Raw genomic sequence first — 16,492 nt, 5'->3', positions numbered from 1 at the left:
GCCGTTCTTATGTTCTTAGCTCCACACTCCATCCACAAACATGCTGGGGACCCGGCCCGTCACTGACAGAGAGGACAGTGCCCCCCATGAGTCCTCCCTGTGATCCCCACAGCACAGGGCCCCACTGGCACATGGGGGTCAGCGCTGACTCAGAACAGAGCGGAAGAGACCCAGAGCTCTCAGGCGGACACTGTGTGGGCAGGGGCCAGACGTGACCCAGCCTCCAGCACTGCAGAGCTGCAGAGCCCTGTGGCCATCTCGGGGCCATTGCATCCTCTCTCAGTCCCCCAGAGAGGTGACCGTATCTTTGTTCTTCGACCTTTGCAGAGAGATGGACGAGGTGTCTCTCCTCCCCAGTCCTCTGCCCCACACACCCTCCCCTTTCCTACCACCCCCTGCAATCTAGCTGAGAAATATCCCCCAAGCAACCCCAGAGAGAAAGGGCAGCCACCGAAGGGCCCTGATGTCCGGGGATAGCTGCCAAGACTCCGCTACCAGACTGCTCCCCTAAACACCCCTCTGTGCTCAACATCCCTGACCCTCCCCCTTTAGACTCCGACAGGCCTCAAATTCCTCAACTTCCATCAGCCCCTCTTCCAGTCCTCTCCAAAGCTCAAGCGAGCCCCTTGGTGTCCCGGCAGGGCTGTTATATCTGCCACTGGCTGATTCTTAATATAGCACCCAACGGGGATGCATGTGCTGAAAGCCATTGGACGTATGCCTGACACAAAGGGCACAGCTCAGTGCACGGTGGGATGTTCTGCTCCCGCCTCAGCCAGACAAAGAAACACACCCAGGGACCCCTCTTGTAAACACGGATACACGCCAGTTACATATTCTGCCTCCCCCCTTTTACCTTGTATCTGTTGGTTCCATCCAGTTATGTCCAACCATTTCGCTGTTGTGTGACCTCATCTTTCGGTGTGTCCTTAGCACATCTTTGGGGAGTGTGTTTACCCCATAACCCTGCACTGAGCTGATCTGGCCTGTGTTTGTATGCGTCTTCTGTGCCTAGCAGCTCTTAGCAATGTTTGTGCTTTTGCAAACCTAGCACCGTTCTTACCCTCTTCCTGCTTTGACTTTTTCTCACCTAGGTTGGACTTTAGCTCATGTCTTAAGCCTTATACCAGGACCCATCTTTTAGTGTGTCAGCTTATCCTGTGTGATTAGAGAGACCCCAGCACATTCCCGATAAAATGTGCCCTCTCCTAGGCTACATCTAGACTGCATGGCTTTTTGGGGGTACCAGAGGTATCCCCAAAGTGCAATGCTGCATCTAAAGAATGTGTCCACTTCTTTGAAAAAATTTCAAAAGAATGGATGCACTCTTTTGCCATCCCTGTACATCTCATTCTACGAGGTATTTGGCTGTGTAGAAGTGCCAAATTTCAAAAGACCGTCTTCTGAAAGTAAATCGAAAAAAAGATATGCAATTTGCATACCACAAATTATGTATCTTTTTCCGATGTAATGTGTAGACGTAGCCTTCCACAGTACGAGAAGATGAAGTTTGTTACTCCTTTAAGGGACTACTATGCACACAACTTCCTACCCCAGACGGAGTAGCTGAGACAGTTCAACAGGACTTGGACTAAAAGTTTATTAAGGGCAAAGACAGCGATGTGACAAGAGTACGAGTCATGCAGAGCCCAGCCCAGACATGGTTACATGAAAAAATTACACAAAAAAATGTTGACTAGCATCTAACTTAGCAACATACATGTACTGATCACACGTCCTCTCACTGCGGGCTTTCAGAAGTCTGGTGGAGCAACTTGCTGAGGACTGGAGACCTCTCTAACACACCGACATCTGCTTCCTTAGTCTCTTCAGATTCTCTCTCTGCCCTTTGGCTTCAGTGTAAGACGTACTTTGGGGTGTCTGTCCCCAATTTGTAAGATTTTTCCATCCCTCTCTTAAAAGACGTGTCTAGCTGATATCCAAGAGCTAAAGAGTCTACGGGGAAGATGTTTCTTGTTGTTTTTTCACCTCTTTGGTCTCCCTTTGCCCTCTCTTCCTGTTGAACAACTCTGTTTGCCGCTCCAATGGAAATTAAGAAAACCCCTTTATTCCAAACAGACCTGTTTGTGAACTTCTCTCTGGGCATGGCTGGGAAGTTTGGCACAGGTGTTAGTAGCATCAGTTCAGGAAATCTTATAACTCTGCATTAGATGGAAGCAAATAGGTGTGCCAGATCATGGAATCGTAGAGCTGGAAAAGAGCCCTCAGGAGTCATCAAGTCCAGCTCTCTGCCCAAGGAAGAACCAATCCCAACTCAATCAACCCAGCCAGGGGTTGGTCAGGCTGAGACTTACACACCTCTAGGGATGGAGATTCCACCCCCTTCCTAGGGAACCCATCCCAGTGCTTCACCACTCACCTAGGGAAAGGTCGATGGGCATTCTGAGTATCAAAAGTGACTGGGCAGTCAAGTATAACTGAGGGAAGGGTGGTCTGCCTTGAGAAAGGAAAGGGACCGTGGACATCAGAGCAGTGTTTCTTAAACTTTTTAAGACCAAGGAACACCAAACAGTATTTTTTTTAAATGAGGAACGGCTTCGGCCGTTATTTCAAAATTATTTCGAAATAACAGAATTGCTGTGTAGATGCTCACATAGTTATTTCGGAATAACGGCCGTTATTCTGAAATAACTTTGCTCTGTAGACGCACCCTCTGTGGGTACCGGCAGGCCTCTGACTCCGGGGTCAGCTACGAGAGACTGCAGCTTGTTTTTCTCTTTTCTTTTTCAAGCTCGTTTGGGGCAAAAGAACTTGGGGTACCCCTGGGGGCAGATTCAAGTGTTCACCCCTGGTTTTTTAGGGATCAAAAAGCACTTGGTGGTGGCAGAAAATGCCCCAACATCTGTGTATTAGGATTCTGGGGGGAAGTTTTTATAACCAGCGCCTGTAGAGGCAAGAGTTTGAAGCTCTCTTGTGGGCCCCACCTTCAGTACTTGGAGTGTCAGGGCTGTTCCCCACCCTGGCAACACCTCGGACAGCTCCCAAACATGTCCTCAGTCTGGATGGGACAGTTGCCTGCACTCTACAGTCAGCAATGGTAGAGGAGGAATATGAGGCTGTTGATAAGGAAGAAGCATCCACCAATTGCCAGCTTCAGGGTCAATGGGAAAGAGATCCCTGGGGCTGTGGAGAAAGGAGAATCATCCATGAATTCTCAGGTAGCCTAGAAGTCCTCTAATCCATGAGAGGGAGAGAGAGAGAGAGATTCCACCCTGACACTTCACCCTACAGCTCAGTGTTTCTTAAACTTTTTAAGACCAAGAAACACCAAACAATTTTTTATGAGGACATTCAAGGATTTTTTGTTGAGCAGAAAAAAAGCAGGTCAGCGGAAAGTTGGTCAGCGGAAAGTTATTGAGAAAAAAAAGTCACCTACCCCTTTAAGGGCAGCCATTTTGAACTCTGTTGTTCTCCGTGGCACACCTCCAACTGCCTTCTGGCACACCAGTGTGCCGCTGAGAATGGTTTAAAAAAACACTGCTATAGCTGGACTTTCTATGCCCATTGGCTTGGATACTCAAAACACATGCAAATGCATTAAGTTCTACACGGGGTGTAGGTCTCCCCACCAGGGGATCAGCAGTGTGAGGGTGGCTGGTTATTGATAGGAAAGTAGATTGGAAGTCAGGAAAGACTCACCTGACAGCTGGACATTCCTGGGGCCTGTCACAGAATGGCCCTTGGATGATGGGGCCCATTTCCTGCTCATGTTCTCCTTGAATGCAGAAGTGAATTTCCCAGGGCTGAGCACAGGACCTTCTCCCCATGAGCAGCCTCCTATGAGCCTGGCCCAGCACACACCCACTTTGTTCCCCTGCCGCCCCTGGGCTCTATCACTGGCCCCCTCCCTGCCCACCTCCATCAGACCCTGCTTGGCCAGCGATTTTGGCTGAACAGCCCAGCTCCCCCAGTCTCCTCTCCTGGGACCGGCTCTCCGTGGCCCACCCCCGCTGCAGGAAGAATCTGGCATCTCCCACAGCGCTTTGGCTTCCCCAGCAGGAAAGCAATTGGGTGGTCTTTCCCCTCTCAAACATGGCCACGTTGCACTTGTGGGAGGGCTCACTGGGGAGGTAGAAGAAGCAGTGGTGTAGAAGATGGGGCAGGCAATGGGGCTCCAAGTGATGGGTTTCAGGGGATGCAGTAGGACAGGACACAGGGTGACTTGGGGATGTGGTGCAGGAGTACAGGGATGTGGGCAGGATGCAGGGAGGTGGGATGTAGAGGACCCAGGGTTGTGGGGTGACAGGCAGGGTGTGGGGAGATGGGGTGTAGAGGACCCAGGAGATGGGGTTCGGGATGTTGGGGGGTACGGATATAAGCCAAGTGAGTCAGACTAATCAGAACACTCGGGGCCAATGAAGAACCAGCTGAGACTGCTTAGAAGGCTCCCTTTCTGGTAGCTCAGTGTGGCAAGATGTTTGAGGGGAGGAGAAGCCGGGAGGACCAAGTACAAGCAGGTACCAAGAGGAAGAACCTGTGGTAAGGAAGGTGGTGGAGAAGACTGTGGAGAAGTAGCCCAGGGATTCATAGCTGTCACACAGCTATCACCAGAGACTTTACAGGCAGCTGCTATCACAGGATCCTGGGTCTGGAACCTAGCGTAGCGTGTGGACTCGGGTTCCTCCCCACCATTCCACTACTGAAAAGAGACTGGCTTTGGTACATGGGTTTGTCCTGCCCTTTACCCCTAGATGGGACCACACTTTGGTTTCCTCTCTTTTTCTTGTGCTGGCCAATGAGGAGAGCTGCTCAACAACCAGCAAGCCAGGGTCTAAACTGAGGGCTGCTGTGGGCCTCGGAGGCAAGTTATCTGCTGGAAAGTGTAGGACCCACCAACGTTATGGAGAGTGGGGAAGAATCACAGAACACTAGAACTGGGAGGGACCATGAGAGGTCATCGAGTCCAGTCCCCTGTCCTCACCACAGGACCCAGTACTGTCTAGTCCATCCCTGACAGGTGTCTGTCCAACCTGCTCTTCACTATCTCCAATGATGGAGATTCCACAACCTCCCTAGGCAACTTATTCCGGTATTTAACAGGTAGGAAGTTTTTCCTAATGTCCGACCTAAGCCCCCTTTGCTGCAATTTTGTCTGGAAACAGGGTGAGGATTGATCACCTGAGGATTCCCTGTTGTGTTCCCTCCCTCCGGGGAACCTGGCATTGGCCATTGTCGGCCGACAGGACACTGGGCTGGATGGACCGTTGGTCTGACCCCATCTGGCCGTTCTTATGTTCTTAATTTAAGACCGTTGCATCTTTTGTCACGCCTGAAGCTTCTCCTTGTTCAGCTCCTTGGGGATTTTACTGAGCCATTCTCATGGCTCTTCGTTGACCCCTCTCCAATTTAACACTGTCCTTCTTGAACTGTGAGCACCAGAAATGGACATAGTATCCCAGTGGTGGTTTCACCAGGGTCTAATCCAGAGATAAAAAAACCTCTAAAAACATACAAACACAAGGACAGCCAGATTGGGTCAAACCAAAGATCCATCTAGCCCAGTGTCCTGTCAGTCAATCCCAGGTACCCCTATGTTCTTATGAAGCTAGGCAAATACCGAGCAGAAAGAAAGGGACACTATGGACTCATGGAGAGACTAATGACCCAGTGGAATGACTTATGAAGGGTCTTGGTGGATACTGCATCACCGACCATTTCTAAATCAAGGTGGGGTGTTTGCCTAGAAGATCTGCCCTAGGAGTTTTTGTGGGACAGATCTTTAGAGTGGGGGACACAGGAGGGCAAACTAAATGACCACCATGGTGCCTTCTGGAATTGGAGTTCCTGAGTTTTCTGTCACCAAAGAATTTGCACCCTTGTAAAATGGCCCAGCTGGGTCAGACCATGGTCTGCCTAGCCCAGGAGCAGGCCTGCAAAACTGGCCAGTATCAGACCTTGTTTTTTTATGGAACACAAATCTGAGCTGTCTACACTGGCCCTTTTGCACAAAAGCTTTGTGCAAAAGGGACTTTTGCCTGAACGGGAGCAGCATAGTATTTCCACAAGAAGCACTGATTTCTTACAGTAGGAAGTCAGTGTTCTTGCAGAAATTCAAGTGGCCAGTGTAGACAGCTGGCAAGCTTTTTCGGAAAAGTGGCTGATTTTCCTGAAAAACTGGCCAGTCTAGACACAGCCAGAATGTTGACACAGAAAGGAGTCTGATTTTCGTAGGAAATCAGCAACATTGTGGCTGGAATTTTGGGGGGATGAAAAAGTGAATTGGTGTCAACATTTCACACCAGATCTACCTGGCATTTCCCAAACAGCCCCTGTGGTGACCCCAGGAAAAAGAGCCCAAGACCACAACAGTGGAATACACTGAATCACCTGGCAAGTGGATGGAGAGGGGAGGACTCAGTCCGGATTCCACCTTCCTCCCGGAGACGTCTATCTGGTAGCTACAGGTGTAGGAGCCAGCGGTGTGGGGGTCGGACGTGTGGAGCTGGAACTGGGCCCCCTGCGAGGAGGGGGTGTATTCCAACTGTACCAGCTTTCCATTCTTGAAGATTTGGAAGGTGGGTGACATGTAGCTCCCATGGGGTGAGCACACTATGGTGACAGAGTCGTTCCAGGGGCCACCAGCAATAGCAGAGATGGACGGGGCTACCGGATGATCTGTGAGGAAGAATGAAAGGGGAGAAAACAGGATGTGCCTGAATGAAGGCAGAAATAGCAGAGGCGGTGACACGGCCAATGGTAAAGGCATTGAGCAGGGTTAGGCTGGGAAGCAAGATTCTTCAGTTCCATATGTGGCTTTAGGAGGGAAGCAGGCTCTAGCGGTTACAGGAGAGGTGGCTGGGGGCCAGGACTCCTGGGTCCTTTCTCCAGCTGTGGGAAGGCAATGCGGTCTAGTGATGAGGGGCAGGGCTAGGAACCTGGATTCTGGGGAACTATTCCTACTCCTAGAATATAGCCTGCAGGTCTTAGATCCACAATTCGAGAACGATGGGGAAGACTCGAAGGTGGTTCATAGAAGAGCCTGCCCTTGTAGAATGGCCCTTCTGGGTCAGACCATGGTCCACCTAGCCCAGGAGCCAGTCTGCAACACTGGCCAGTATCAGACCTTGTGGGGAAGAGAACAAAACAGGGCAATTTTGAGAGATCCACCAATCACAGCCCCGCTTGTGTGTGTGGGAGGGCAGTGAGAATAATCCACAGGGCTGGGGGTAGCTCACAGCCAGGGCCAAAGTCCCCCAGCACACATGGGATCTCTCTGAAACACACCCAGCTGCATCAGAAGGGTCTGCGTCAGACTGCTGCTCACCCGTGACCGAGATGGAGACCGGCTGGCTCTCCCGGGATCGGACCCCCCATTGGGACGGCTGTATCCAGTAGGCGCAGGTGTACGAGCCAGAGTCCTCCGGCCCCGCGAGGTGCAGGGCAAGCGTGTTGCTGCTTCCAGGCAAGAACGTCTTTCCGCCGTCCCTGGAGAACTGGAATCCAACTGCCCGGTGAGCACCAGGAGGCTCCAAACACATGAGGTTGACCGTCTCTCCCCGGAGGTACACAGTGTACTGTTGATGCAGGGAGAGGGTCGGGGCTCCAGGGGGCTCTGAAAAAGACAAGCCACGTCCATGGTTCAGGGAAAAGAGGATCAGATCCAGAGGCACCGGACGGGCTGTGACATCCGAGAGCCCCCAGCCCTCTGGCTGCAGCCCCCAGCTGAGATGCCAAAGCATGGGGGCCCTGAGGCAGTGAGCAGGGGCCCCTGGCAGGTGACTAGTTCACTCGGCCCTGGTGAGAAAACAAATGCCAAGGTGAAATACAAACCCCGCTCAGTGGGGCGGTGCAGGAACAAATCCCGCCAGCTGCCGTGGGGTGCTGGAGCTGAGCTTTTCAAGGGCCACCATGGGCCAAATGCTGCCATCACTGGCTTGGCTCCCAGGAATTATTATCCCCACACCTTCCGTGGCTTGGCCAGTCCCGGCCACTGTATTCAGTTATAGGGTGGCTGCGGTGGGTGGGAGGCTGTGTGGCCCCGTCACAGGTGCATGCCAGGGCCTTGCCTGGTTCCATGCCAGGTTCCTGCCCTTTGGATACTGCCATCCATAGAGAGGGGCTGTGTGGAGGGAGAGTTAGCTAGGGAGAAGGGGGTGTATGGAGAGGGATACATGGATGGATGGAGTGGGCAGAGAGGGTTGGTTGGATGGATGGATGGATGGATGGATGGATGGATGGATGGATGGATGGAATGGGCAGAGAGGGTTGGCTGGTTGGATGGAGTGGGCAGAGAGGGTTGGTTGGATGGATGGATGGATGGAATGAGCAGAGAGGGTTGGTTGGATGGATGGATGGAGTGGGCAGAGAGGGTTGGTTGGTTGTATGGATAGATGGATGGAATGGGCAGAGAGGGTTGGTTGGATGGATGGATGGATGGATGGATGGATGGATGGAGTGGGCAGAGAGGGTTGGTTGGTTGGTTGGTTGGTTGGTTGGATGGATGGTTGGTTGGAGTGGGCAGAGAGGGTTGGTTGGTTGGACTGATAGTGTGGGTAGAGAGGGATGGATGGATGGTCAGGCAGATGAATGGATACATGAGCAGGAGGATGGATGGATGGATGGACGGACGGACGGACGGACGGACAGGCAGGTGGGCAGGCGGATGGATGGGTAGCTGTAGATTTACATTATTTTGCTTCAAAATGTTTTGTTGAATCTACATTTCTGGGTGGGGAAAAAACTCTTGTTAATAAATTCCCAGCCAGCTCTAACTTCTTCCATCCTTAGTCCCAACTCCATGGGATCAGCTGCTTCAGTCCTTCTCTATTCCAGGCTGTCTTGTGGCAGTTCCTCAGAAGCACCACAGCTAACCAAACCCTTTCCTATAGCATCCTTCCATCTAGCTTGGGTCTTCTCTGCCTTCTACTCCTCTTTCCTAAATATTCTCCCGATCTTCGTTTTGCCCACCCAAACCACCCAACCCATGCATCCCTCAGTTTTTACATAGTTGCTACCACCGGCACACTTCTCCTAATCTGCTCGTTCCAAGTGTGACCCAGCCTCCCAATTCCAAGCGTCCCTCTTAACATCTTCATTTCCACTGCGTTCAAGATCTGCCTGTTTAGTCCATACCTCCAGCATTGGGAGCTACAAAATTACCTGCCTGTTTCTTACCTTGTCAATCTTACTGTTCAACTGGAGAGGAGTTCTTCTCACTGCTTATTTCTCTCCATTTAGCCCGGGCCTTTCCTGTTTCCTTTTGTCATTCAGTTCACCCCCCTCCTACCATGCCTACCTGCCCTACGGCAATACAAATAATCAATAGTAGCAGGCCAAGAGAGGCATATTTTTAAGTGGCCCAGGCACCAATAGCATTACAAAATGAAGCAGGACCAGGAGCCTTCATAATTCAGAACAGTGATACTCAGACCTCAGTGGTTTAAGAACCAAATTAGCACCCAATATCTCCCGAGTCATCTGAATTCATTGTTCCATTGAGTCTCACCACAAAATGACTGAGCAAGTATCATTGCTGTAGCTACTACAGTGGCTAATAGCATAGTAGAAGCTTCCTGACTGGTTAAGAATTGAGACTGAGACTGAATTATTCACCAAAGTATTTTAAGATCACATCCTGCCAGAAGACACATTAAAGAGCCATTTGTGGCTCCTGAGCCTCTGTCGGAGTATTGCTGATTTAGATGAATCCTGGTAGAAAAACGTTCCTCCAGCTATTTACATGAAAATGGCTGTTGACCCAAATTAACCTTTTCACACACAGAGTCATTGTGACCCAACTGTTGTTCGATGAAACCAAACTTTGAAATTGTTTGGCAAAAAAAACCAGCAAAGTAACTGGAGGTTTTTTGGACACCAGTCGTTTGAACTGAGAACGTTGACACGGGGCGGGAGGGGTCAGATTTAAGTAGAAAAAGAGCAACATTGTGGCTGGAACTTTTGGGGGGATGACAAAGGGAATTGGTGTCAACATTTCACATCAGATCCACTTGGCGTTTCCCAAACAGCCCTGGTGGTGACCCCAGGAGAAAGAGCCCAAGACCACAACAGTGGAATACACTGAATCACCTGGCAAGTGGATGGAGAGGGGAGAACTCAGTCTGGACTCCACCTTCCTCCCGGAGACGTCTATCTGGTAGCTACAGGTGTAGGAGCCAGCGGTGCGGGGGTCGGACGTGTGGAGCTGGAATTGGGCCCCCTGCGAGGAGGGGGTGTATTCCAACTGTACCAGCTTTCCATTCTTGAAGATTTGGAAGGTGGGCGATATGTAGCTCCCACGGGGTGAGCACACGACGGTGACAGAGTCATACCAGAGGCCGTCGGCAGTGGCAGAGATGGACGGGGCTACCGGATGATCTGTGAGGAAGAATGAAAGGGGAGAAAGCAGGATGTGCCTGAGTGAAGGCAGAAATAGCAGAGGCGGTGACGGGGCCAATGGTAAAGGCATTGAGCAGGGATAGGCTGGGAAGCAAGATTCCTGGGTTCTATATGTGGCTTTAGGAGGGAAGAGCAGAGGTGGCTGGGGGTCAGGACTCCTGGGTCCTTTCTCCAGTTCTGGGAAGGCAACGAGGTCTTGTGATTGGGGTGGGGGCTAGGAACCTGGACTTTGGGGAACTATTCCTACTCCTAGAACACCCCCCTGCAAGTCTTAGATCCACAATTCGAGAAGGATGGGGAGTACTTGGAGGTGGTTCATAGAAGAGCCAGGAGACAGATCGGGGACCAGAAAATGGGCCTTGTTCACTGAGTCTAAGGCCAGATGGGACCCTTGTGACCTCTGGCCTCAGTCTCTGTGAAGCTCCTTCAACCTGGAACCAAACCAGCCACCGACGGCTCAGCCAGGCTCAGGCAATCTACAGACCACCTCAGCACCAGCTCCGGTACGGAAGGAATCTCTAGAGCAGAAGCAAGTTCAGACTTTCCAAGGCTGAGGGGCGACTGGACCCCACCTAGAAGCATCTCCTGCGACCACAGAGATTTGGTACCAACGGGCACTTCAGTGTAGTAGGCAAAGTTCCACCAGGACATGGTGGACGGAGGCTGCAGCTGGATAAATACAGACCGGGAAGGAGGTGGGACGTTTTTACCAAGAAGGCTGGAACAATGAGCCCCCTTTTGCAGTGGGTTCTCCATCCCTGTCTCCTTGCGAATCAGGCTGGCTCCCTAGAAGCCCTGTTCTAGCTCACAGGAGATGCCGGTAGGGACAGTCAATGGAGCAGTGACGAGAGGATCACGGGGTCCCTTCCCCATGTGCTTCTGGGAAATGGATTTCATTGGTTCAAGGGGGTGGCTGGTTTTGGGGAGCAGGTGAAGACAAGTGTAGGAGCCGCGGGGGTGGAAGGGAGCAGGATGGTGACTCTCCACACAGCTGAGGGACAGAGGAATAGACACACTGGGGATGGGGCAGGGAATCTCCTAAGAGCAGGAGAAAGGAGACTCACCCATCATTGGTACCGGCACAGGCTGGCTGCGTGCAGAGTAGAGGTTCTTCCCATCTCTCTCGGCCCAGTACTCACAGCTGTACTTCCCAGCTTTCCCCGGTGCCGCCGTCAGCACCAGCCAGGCCCCCCCGAATGGGCCGGTGCTCTCACTGAAGACCCGCTCCCCTTGCTGATTGTAGAACTGGTAGCTGCTCACCGCCAGCCCCTGGGGGGCCGAGCATCTGAGGGTGACACGCTCCCCTGGGACATACACAGGGTACTGGGGGTCCACACTGACTGTGGGGACTGGCAGGGGGGCTGAGGAAGGGAAGAGAGATGCAGGAGAAGTTACGCTCCCCCAGCTAGGGGCCGCCCCCCAATTCCTGCCCCTTAGCTAAAGCCAGAGCCCTCTTGACTCCCTAGACCGGCCCCACCAGACACCTGTGGACTGCCCCACAGCTCTGGCTCAACTCTCAGCCCCGGAGTTAGAGCAGGTGTCAAGATCAACTCTGGAGGGGACCATGTCCCATCTGGCCACGCTCCGTGTATCTGCCTCTGTGGGGACCAGTTCACCTGGGATGGCCCCAGGGAGGCGCTGAGACTGGACAGAGGAGCCAAGTGCGGGTGGGGAGACCGTGGCTAGGAAGAGAGATTTTCCTCAGTGCACCCCCCACCCAAGGCATCTCCCACCCTGGCCTGCAGGCAGCGCTGCCCGGCATCTGGAGTAGGGGGTCAGGGTTAGGCTCATGTCTGGCTCTATTGTTGGGGTGCTTGCAAAGCGGTCTCTGAAAGGGGCCTGGTTTTAACAGGAGTTCAGCTCTATCCAGGAATCCAGCCCCTCTCTAGGAGTCCAGGGGACCCCAGAGAACTGAAGCCTCCCCCCACCCATCACCCTCAATTCAGGGAGTATTCTGGGAGCTGAGCGGAGAGGCAGGGCCAGGGGGGTCCCTTCACATAGTGCCGGGGACCCCAATTGTGAGAAGCCAGGCACACAAGATGCTGGAACCAGTGTCCCCAGTCTGGTCCCATTCACAACCCTACGGACCCTCCAGCCCCTCTGCACTGGGGTGGATTTAGAGACAGCACCCCCAAGAGCCATCCTCTGACCCAACCAGACAGGGACACACCCTCGACCACGAGGCCAGGCTAGAAAATGAACTAGAGGGGGACCCACCTCCACAGACAGCTGGGGGCTGTGTGGGGACTGGGTCCCTCCTTACCTGCGGGGAACACCGGCTGGGGCAGGATCTGGAGAGAAGCTGATGAAGAGAAGAGACGGGGTGTGAGGAAGTGGGGGGTTTGGGGGGTTCAAAGACGGGTGTTGTGTACAGGGGGACGCTCAGTGCCCGGAAGTTACTGGTTGAATGTGACAAAGGTGGGGAGTTTGTGGTGTCAGAGAACAGCCCCGAACTGGAGCTGTGGGGTCTGGGACCCTGGTGACCTCAGCCCTACTCAGAGGACACGGCCGGTTCTGGCCAGACGACAGACAACGGGCTGAGAAAGGGACCCCAGCAACCGGCCCAGCTGATCCCAGCGAGGGGAGAACATTGGACAGGGAGGGAGGAGGAGAAGAGGGGCCAGGTGACCCTCTTATCTGGGGAGAAGACAATGGCCGGGGAGGGGCTGTTGCTGGGGGCATTGGAGGCTCTGCTGGGAGACGGGGGTGTTTTGGGGGGGACCGAGAGGAGCAGGCAGAGCTCAGCTAGCTACAGGGGAGACTAATGTGTGGGCTGAAGGACCAGGCCTACAAGCCTGAGAGACCCGGTGCTGTGTTCAGCGCTCAATAAAACCTTCTGTTTTGTGCTGGTCTAGAGAACAGGGTCCTTCTGGGAGGGGAGGCCCCGGGGGTCCAGAGGGAGGGGGCTCACGATGGAGACAGGTGGCTGAAAGCCCCGAGAGTTGCCATCCTGGAGGGGTGGATCCCCGGGTAAGGGTTGCTGGACTGGAGTGGACTCCCTGAGAAGGGGCTGCCGCACTGGAGAGGGGGGTTCTGCCCGGGAGCCGAGGGGCCAAGTGTGGATACGTGTGAGCTGTGACATGGGGAGTGAGCGTTCTGGGGAGTCCATGGGAGGGACGGAGCTGGGGACCAGGGAATGGAGTTTAGGGCCACGCAGGGACGGGTGGTCGAAGTTCATCATCTGTTTCCCTCACGGTGAGTGACAGACAGACAGAAAACGGAAAGAAAAGACCAGGTGACTGATAGGCAAGCAAGGCCCCTGGCAAGTGGCCATTGAGAATCTACTGGCTGAAGCCTGAGACTCTGCATTCTTACCCTCAACCGAGAAAGGTCCCAAAACTGAACCCCAAAGGCTGGGAAGTGCTGGACGCCCCACCAGGCTGGGGCTGAACGGAGACTGGAGATGGACCCCGGGGAGAAGTGGCCCCATGGAGCTGGAGGAGGAAGAGAGGGGGACACACACAGGGAAGGGGGAAGGAGACAGAGGCGGCGGGAGAAGTGCAGGGTCGCTCACCCAGTAGACAGAGGAGGACTCGGAGCTCCATGCCGGGTTTAGCAGGATGCAGCTGCCGGGTGAATCTGTTCCTTCCACGGGATCTGTAAATAGCCACCGAGCTCTATGAATATCTGAGGTCGTCTCCCCTGGCATGTGAAGTGAGACACTTCCCCAAACTCTGCATGTTCAAAAGAGGAACCAGCCCCGGGGGCGGGCCAGCCTGAGAGGAGCAGAGATTGGTGGCGATGAAGGACACTCAAGACCTGCTGATCCCTGGGGGGCCCTGGCATCCGGGCCGGAGAAACCTGGTGGGTGGAAACAGGAATGAGAGAGGAAAGAGGGGACTGAGAAGCAAAGAGGAGGGTGAAGAGCCAGGCTGCCCCACAAATAGAGATGAAGGGGACAGAGAAAAACCCAGGCAAGAGGGTGAGCGGGTGGGTGACGGAGCTGGAGAAAGGGGGACGCAAGGGGGAAGGAAGATGGAGAAGAGGTGATGCCTGCAGAAGAGGAGAGATGCAGATGGAGAGAGCGAAAGAGGTGCAGGGGGAGTTACTCACCTCATGCAGGGAGACACATTTAGCTGGAGGGACCATTTTGAGCTTAAGAGATGCTCCACCAACCCCTGGCTCCCTATTCCCCTCTGATCACAGCCAGAGGAAGGGCCACCTATGGGACACAATCAGGTCCCCGCCCCAACATAAAGGCACCACACCTTGAGCATCACGGCCAGACCTAAAGGCTCCCAGCATGCATTGCAATCACTCTGCAGGGCCCCGGCCAATAGCAGCAAAGGAGGTCAGCAAAGGAGCCCTGGCGATATGGGGTAACCAGGTAACACTTCTTCACCCAGCGTGTAGTCAACCTGTGGAACTCCTTGCCAGAGGAGGCTGTGAAGGCTAGGGCTATAACAGAGTTTAAAGAGAAGCTGGATAAATTCATGGAGGTTAGGTCCATAAAAGGCTACTAGCCAGGGGATAAAATGGTGTCCTTGGCCTCTGAATAGGGGGAGGGGTAGCTCAGTGGTTTGCGTATTGGCTTGCTAAAACTAGGGTTATGAGTTCACTCCTTAAGGAGGGGATTTGGGGAACAAAATCTGTCAAGGATGGTACCTGGTCCTGCTGTGAAGGCAGGGGACTGGACTTGACTTTTCAAGGTCCCTTCTAGCTCTAGGAGATAGGCAATCTGCATTCATATTTTAAGACGGACACAGGGCCAGGATCGGGCATGAAAGGAGAGCGCTCCCTTGTGACAGACTGCGCCGGGTCTGGACACCGCTGAAGGCGTTGACTCAGGGCGAGTTGCTCAGCTTCAGGGCTCCTTACAGCTCCTGACTGGAGACCGTTCCCAAATAAGCCACAAACCAGTCACACCGAGCGCTTCAGCTCCCAATCCAGCCAGCAGGAAGCCTCCCGAGCAAAACCCCTCTGACACCCCAACTCTCCCTGTGCCACAATCAGCCCCGGGCCTGCACACAGGTGAGGGGTTATAGAACCCGATCTCACCCACCCTGAACGGGTCTTTCCGGTCCCAAAGAACCAGCCACAAATCCCTGGTCAATTTACACTCTGGGTCCAACACACAAGATCACGCTGGGCCAGTCCTTTAGAATCTAAAATCTAAAGGTTTATTACTAAAAGAGAGACAAGCATGAGAGTCAGGTTAAGGAGGATACGTTACATGCACCAGTCACCAAGTTCTTGACGCAGGCTCTTAGCAGAGATGTTACAAACTGCTGGCTTAAAAGTCTCTGGTGTACACCCTACGTCAGGATGGGTCGACGGTTCTTTCTGGCTCGCTGTCCTTGCAAGGCTGCATCTGGAATCAGTAGCAGAATTGAAGGCAAGATGGAGTTCACTTTGTGGTCTTATATCTCTCTCCTGGCCAGGGCAGGTCATATGGTCGAGTGACCTATCTCTGTTTCACATGCTGGCAGCCCTTATGCCCTGCCTGGTTTGCAGGTATCCAGATTTTCAGATGCATTCCTCAGGTGTGTATTGGACACCTTGGGTACATCTAGACTACAGGCTTGTGTCAACAGAGGCTTTGTCGACAGATACTGTCAACAGAGAGCATCTAGACTACATCTAGTTCTGTCGGCAAAAGCGCCTTCTGTCAATAGAACTCTGTCGACGAATGGCGTCATTCCTCGTAGAATGAGGTTTTACCACCGTCAACAAAACTGCTGAGTTCTGTCAATGTTATGTTGACAGAACTCGGTGGTAGTGTGGACGCAGGTATAGTTTTGTTGACAAAGTCCACTTTTGTCGACAAAACCCTGTCGTCTAGACACACCCCTTGAGAGCCATTGTCCCTGGAGCCTCGTTAATTAGCATAGTCAAACTGAATAATTGTTCTTTGCAACAGGCTGTCCAAGCCGGTATCAGCACTAAGTCCACATTCATAACTCCACGTACAGACATCATGCAAGTACATGAATAGCATATACCGAATCAGTAAAACAAAAGCTTTCATTTGACACCTCACATGGCCCCCTTTGTACTGACTTTGGGGCAAACACACACACACACACACACACCCATCCCGTGGGCACAGCAATGATCTGGCTGCTCCCTTTCAAATTCAGTAACGTGACACCCCTACAGAATTAATTTCCACCCCTGGAACTCAATACCCTCCGGT

At 53.0% G+C, this 16,492-nt stretch overlaps 1 protein-coding gene across 2 annotated transcripts; it reads right to left on the bottom strand.

Moving 5' to 3' along the window:
* Positions 1–1,589: 1,589 nt before the first annotated feature.
* On the bottom strand, positions 1,590–14,785 carry LOC112547592 (immunoglobulin superfamily member 1-like). Of its 2 annotated transcripts, XM_075912222.1 has the most exons (8): positions 13,871–14,785; positions 12,620–12,658; positions 11,421–11,717; positions 10,048–10,335; positions 7,286–7,573; positions 6,349–6,636; positions 3,398–3,476; positions 1,590–3,144 (listed from the first exon to the last, which is right to left on the bottom strand). In XM_075912222.1, the coding sequence occupies exons 1-8, from the start codon at positions 13,899–13,901 to the stop codon at positions 3,015–3,017; spliced, it is 1,440 nt and encodes a 479-aa protein (XP_075768337.1). In that variant the 5' UTR covers positions 13,902–14,785; the 3' UTR covers positions 1,590–3,014. The 2 variants fall into 2 exon arrangements, with proteins under 2 accessions (XP_075768337.1, XP_075768338.1); XM_075912223.1 differs by lacking the exon at positions 3,398–3,476 and having other exon boundaries at positions 13,871–14,782.
* Positions 14,786–16,492: the final 1,707 nt, after the last annotated feature.

This window comes from Pelodiscus sinensis, chromosome 30 (genome assembly GCF_049634645.1).
Source record: "Pelodiscus sinensis isolate JC-2024 chromosome 30, ASM4963464v1, whole genome shotgun sequence".
Classification (NCBI taxonomy): domain Eukaryota; kingdom Metazoa; phylum Chordata; order Testudines; family Trionychidae; genus Pelodiscus; species Pelodiscus sinensis.
The sequence above is the reverse complement of the archived record's forward strand: the minus strand, read 5'-3'. Positions and strand labels throughout refer to the sequence as shown.

Bases quoted from the DNA above. Each gene is read 5' to 3' on its own strand.
- LOC112547592 (XM_075912222.1), bottom strand. From the start codon at position 13,901: ATGGAGCTCCGAGTCCTCCTCTGTCTACTGG. The intron at 10,336-11,420 runs GTGAGTCTCCTT...TCTTCCTCACAG, and splicing joins TGTGCCGGTACCAATGATGG to ATCATCCGGTAGCCCCGTCC. The intron at 6,637-7,285 runs GTGAGCAGCAGT...TCTTCCTCACAG, and splicing joins GGTCTCCATCTCGGTCACGG to ATCATCCGGTAGCCCCGTCC.